This window comes from Sinocyclocheilus grahami, unplaced genomic scaffold (assembly GCF_001515645.1).
Source record: "Sinocyclocheilus grahami isolate Dianchi unplaced genomic scaffold, SAMN03320097.WGS_v1.1 scaffold283.1, whole genome shotgun sequence".
NCBI lineage: Eukaryota > Metazoa > Chordata > Actinopteri > Cypriniformes > Cyprinidae > Sinocyclocheilus > Sinocyclocheilus grahami.
Window position 1 is genome coordinate 938688 of NW_015505462.1, and position 6036 is coordinate 944723.

Genomic DNA, 6036 nt, shown 5'->3' on the forward strand with positions numbered 1-6036 from the left:
ATGACTCATTGTCTACTCCCTGCAGGAAAAGTGGGCTTAACTTCCCATCTATCTTTTAAGGCAGCATTTTAATTTCCCCAAAAATTGAAAAGATCATGCAAAATAATAGTTGCTTTTCAAAGTAACTTTTTTTTCCCTACTGTTTTTGCCTTTTGCCCCAAACCCTTGTCTACTTCATCACAAACCATGCAATAAGATTCACCTTGTATGGCTGGAGGACACCGACTCCCCCTATGAAGTCTAACCTCTGAACACTGCTTGTCAGCTCCAGCTTTTGTCTAATGGAAGTTTTTTAATTATATGGACAAAAACAGTTCTTCAAAATATCTTATTTTGTTCAATCTGGAAATCTGTTCTCACAAGAGGAGTGAAAATATGCCTCAAACAAAGTAGTTTGATGGCTAGTATTTTTTATCACTCTGTCAATCTTTGACATAAGGCCCTTTATTGTGCATCTCTATGAGTGGGAGGATGGATGTGGTATTAAACAAAAAGCTCTGATAAGGTTGTGCAGAGGAAGTGCTCTTTGCGCCAATCCCCTACTGACTTCCACGATCCGTCCAGGCATTTCCCCTCCACAGGAAACGCCCTCACCAGGGAACATATACGGAATGTTGCCTTTTGTTCACAGAGAGAGATAAGTGCTGTGACAATACTCCAAGTGGGGTATTTTTGCATCCTCTCGCCATCGAAAGGAGGTTTATCAAAACGAAGGGTGGGTAATGCGCTGTCTCCATCTCTCAGCTGGTCCTACATCTGGTCCAATGACTCATTGTCTACTCCCTGCAGGAAAAGTGGGCTTAACTTCCCATCTATCTTTTAAGACTACATATCACCACTTTCTGTGCCAAATATTGCAATTCTTCTGAGTAATGTGCATGGTTGTGAAAGGACTGACGCTCTTTTGCATAAGCATAGACATTTATCAGGCCGAACACAATCAACCCATACTTTCATTACACTTTCACAGGTCAGCCTAACACTTTTTAGGCAAAACCTTAGAAATTTTCTCTGAAATCCATAGGTTTGACATATAAGCAGTCCTTTCTAATTTAAACGTATAATATGTCTAAAAAACTAATTATGTGTAGATTTTTAAATGCGTGTTTTTTTGTTTTTGTTTTTCATAGGTGCCTGAGATACCATATGTTTTTGCACTGTCCCTTTATAAATACTAGTAAAACTTGTAATAATGAATTATTATTTTAATAAATAGCCCTGTTTGTTCAACATATCAGATTAAATTAAACTAGAAACACACAAAGACAGATTTTATATGTTTATATATATTAGTAACAGTGGTACTGTATGTGATAAATGTAACAGTAAATGAAAAAGCTCTATAATATAAATACATTTTATGTGTGCATAATAATGTTTGTCAATACAAAACAAATATATCTTCAGATTATTACTATATGTATGCACAGCAAGACAAGTTAATAAGAAAAACACAATTTAAACTCTCCAAAGACGATCCAGTTCGAAGAATATCACTGTCATTGTTCATATTGTTGAATTATATACTTAAAATACAAAAATCGTTTTAAATCTGTATTTTAATGTTTTTTAAATATCACTATTAAAACAGGGCCAAAAAAAAAAAAAGTAAATTCTGAAGGAGAAATAAGTGTTCAAAAAAATGTGTGACTTTTTTAAAATGATTTAATGTAAATGAAATTACATGACCCTAAAATCAAAAGGTTTTTTACTGTGCATAACTCACTCAACATATCCATGTTTAATGTAAATAAAACTGTTCATTCTTTTAGGAGGAAATTGAGGGCTAAATTGTGCATAAAGTGTACCTGATACAGCAACTAAGAGTATTTATTACATTATTGTGCGGTATAATTATTCCTGCTCTCCCATACCCTACTAACAGGCTAAAACTTCCTTATTTCTCCTCTGAATATGTATTAATAACAACAGGGCACATAACGACAACCTTAACTTTAATTCACCACTGACTTTCAAGCATCACCTCAGAGAGCAATCAATGAAATGTGCGGTCCTGTTGACTTCACTAAACCAAAAACATCTGCAGGCTGTCTTGCTGTATTACATGTTTGCAATGGCAACATTATAAAAGCATGAAATTTGTATCACAAAATTGGTGTGGGGTTACAAACCAATACTGGCCTTGAGATAAAGGAGAAGCAAAGCCAGCTCTCCATGACTGGAGTCTCAGACCTGCTGTTTAGCCACCGGTAAAGGGAACAACCATAGGGCTTAATTTCAAATTCAAGCACGGTTTGTAGGAGGCTCTGTTTACCGGACAGTGAAGAAAATAATGCAAAATGGCTCAAGTATGTCATCATTTTTAGGTCTTACAGGGATTCTGGTGCTCTTGCCATTGTACATATTATTTGAGCCTCAAACAGTAATGCATGATGCACTGGCATAGAACTTCCTATTAATTCAAATGTTGAACACATCTGGGAAACAATATCTAATTGTTCCATCCATCCAATATCTCATCCATCAGGCTGTCAGGAAGCTGAACTCCCTCCCGACCTTGCCCCCCCTCCCCTCTTTTGCCCCACGCACCACTGAACTCTGACCCTCTAACGGACTCTCCCACTCCCCCCTCCCAAATACACACACTTTAATCAGTCTGAATAAGCTCTTTTGCACTACAAATCATTTTTTTGCACTACTATCACTATTTCTGCACTGTTGTTTACTTTACTGGTTTGCACTCTATCTGCCATATGCCTTGTGCTTTATATATATATTTTTACATTTGACCTTATTTGTATATTTGTATAGTTGTATTTTGTATTTAATCTGTATTTATGTTATCTGTATGCACCCAAGGGTCTGAGAGTAACGCAATTTTAATTCTCTGTGTGTATGTCCTGTACATGTGGAAGAACTGACAATAAAGCAGACTTGAACTTGAACTTAATGTAAACCCGGAAATGCAAACAGACTTTGAATTTTTTTTAAATAAAAACAACATTTAAATCCCACTTAAAATGTCACTGTCATTTTTCTCAGCTGTTAGATGGTGTAAACTGTGTATGATGGTCTATGACTGACATTTTGCAGTGTTATTGGCAGATGTCCATGCATCCCATAATATTGCAAATAAACCTTCACGTAAAACACTAGAAATAACTATGGCAGAATTTGATCACCATACATAATTATTCAAGTTTATATTGAGTTTAGTTGCATAAAAAACTACATAAATGTGCATTGGGTTGCTATGATTGCACATTGCAATGTGGTTGCTAAGTGTTCTGGGTGGTTACTAGGCGTTTGTTTACTGGCCCCAGTCAAAAGCCTCTTGGCTTGTGTCCTTCCTTCATTTACAGAATTCTAACCTTGGCAAGAATAACAACTAATAATATTAAACAGAAATTGAGGTACAAAAAGTTGATTTTAATAGATTATGGAGGGCTGACAACTCAGCCAAAATCAAAAGAAACATTCAAGACATTGTCAGCACACTGCACACACACACTTTCAATGGTGACCAAAGATTAATTTCAAACATAAATGGATCTAAAATAAATGTAGTCCAACTCCAATAACTTGGAGTTATTGAGAAGTAACAGCGGCACGTGACAATGAAAACGTGACATAATGATCAACAAGTTTTGGCACACTGAACAAAGTATGATAAAGAATGACTGATGTATCAAACGCACCATCAGACCATTTGCTCTGTCTTTTTTTGTATGGAGACACCCTATTTTATTATAGCATTGAGAAATACTGAAAAGTTGGACAATGTGACCTTGTTCTTGCTCAATGAATCCATTCTCCTCTGTCCTTCACACTTTGGTGCAGGAGTATTGCTATAATGTACCTCCTCTGAACAGGTGATATATTTACAGCCCTTGATTAAACGTGCATATGTTTTCACTCTCTCCAAAGATATGCAAGTCTTTTCGATTTGCAATGTCACAGAAATGTATTTCTGAAAAAAAGATAAAGAAAATAATCCAAAAAACAAGAAAATTGCTCAAATTATTCACGCCACTTGTAACCCCCACCAGCCCAGCACGAACACTTCTTAATGTCACTTTTTGCCATATTATGTTCACACAAACACAGAACAGCAGAAGATTACTCTTGATTACATTTACCAATCCTTCCATTAGAGTTTTATCATCTTACTACAATTGTTATTCATTTATTAAACTGTCAAAACGAGGTAAGTTCTGATCGGTTTAGTCAAGACAGACAACTTGAAAACAGACAAACAAAACTGAGTGTTCAAGTAGATATTCCTGCTTTAAATTTACATTCATGTGGTTAGATGGGTGACCAATACAGTGTCATTTCTCTTATGACATATGTACAATCATATTTGGCCACCATCAAGCTGAACAGGTGCTTTAAACCAATGTCTCGTCTGTCGGTTTTGTTGCATTAGGCTCATATGCCTAGGCCAAAATTAACTAATGTCAAATAAAACCTGTAATACAAATTTCTGACAAAAATGAATGAAATATAATGCTTTCGCATTTGATATCTATACAAATTCTGACAGATTCTCATCATATCAGACACTTTGAGGAATATTTTGAACAAGCTAAGACCCCTGCACTCTTATACACTACAAAAATATTTGTGCAGGTGTCAAGCACAGTTGGTGCGACACAAAAAACAAGTGATCATTTGAAAAGAAACCCAAGCAATGGTAAAATCCCCAAAGGATTGTGGGATTTGTTTTTTCATGCCCAGGCAACCATTATACACTGCATTTTAAAGATTGCGCACACACTTTTTTACGGCATAGTATGCAACACAACGTTTTTCAGGCACACTTCTTCAATGCACACAGAATACTGTGCAATATCAAAGATGATGTTTTGAAGACAAGTTACTCTTCATGTCTTCAGACAGTGATTCGCTTGAAGTCCATAAGCTCAAACTGGGAAGTCTGGACAGCAGGAGTGTTTGCAAGTTGCAGAGGAAATCATCCAGCAGCAGATGGTTTCACTTCCTGCCTGCACTTTAGATGAAGCACTTTAAGCAAAAGGTCGACATGGTAAATATTTGGTTTCCTCCAAACACCTGGTTTGGAGTGCCAGGTCAAAAAAACCTTCACAGTGAGCATAAAGTCACATGTGGACATTAATGCAACACGCCTCGTACTCTTTGGAAAGACACTTTTGTATTGTTTCAAGTTTTGTCTGTGAGGCTGCAAGGCTTCAAACGTTCCCATGTCTGTTAATTATGCCATCAAAGGTGAAGCATGATGGGAACACAAAAGAGGAGAAACACACTAACTCTCTACTGCTGTACCTATAATGAAGCATCAGTCAGTAGGATGGTGATTCAAGGCTTTTTGCAGGCAGTTTCTTTGGCTTTCCCGTTGGTGCTGGACTTGAGTTGGGTCATCTCCACTTCAGCCATGGCATCCGAAGGTAAACTGCTATGCATGCGCTCAATGGTCTTTTGGTAGGAAGCTTTCTCCTGTTCCAGAGAACGGATCAGGTGCTTCATCTTGCTCTCGCGTGACAGGAAGCTCTCCATGCTGCCCTCCAATGTCTGAATCTTCAAACGAGCTGCCTGTTAATAAAGCCAAACAAAAGAATTGATGAAGGAATCTTGTGAAGAAACTATGCCCACATTTTTGTCATATACACTACTGTTGAGGTAGTTTGGGGTTAGTAAAATATTTGAAGTCTTACCAAGACTGCATTTATTTGATTAAAAAAAAACAGTAAAAACAGTAATACTTAGAAATATTTTTACAATTTAAAATTATGGTTTTCTATTTTAATATATTTTAAAATGTGATTTATTCCTGTGATGCCAAAGCTGAATTTTCAGCATCATTACTCCAGTCTTCAGTGTCACATGATCCTTCAGAAATCATTTTAATATGCTGATTTGATGCTCAAGAAACATTTCTTATTATTATCAATATTGAGCTGCTTAACCATTATGTTTTCATTGAGGAATATAAATTTAAAAAACTAATGTAATGTATATGAAATAGTTTTTCAATACAAAAACAAATGTGTGTATATGTATATATATATATATATATATATATATATATATATATAT

The 6036-nt window shown here is 36.0% G+C and overlaps 1 protein-coding gene across 4 annotated transcripts in view; it reads right to left on the bottom strand.

Annotated features, from left to right (window-relative positions):
- Window positions 1-5282: 5282 nt before the first annotated feature.
- The window catches only part of LOC107600383 (TBC1 domain family member 4-like), a 32954-nt gene continuing 32200 nt past the window's right edge, over window positions 5283-6036 (bottom strand). For all 4 annotated transcript variants that reach the window (XM_016292264.1, XM_016292260.1, XM_016292262.1 and 1 more), the window contains one exon: window positions 5283-5532. In XM_016292264.1, the coding sequence (XP_016147750.1) occupies window positions 5299-5532 (234 nt within the window). In that variant the 3' untranslated portion in view covers window positions 5283-5298. The remainder of the gene's footprint in view (window positions 5533-6036) is intronic.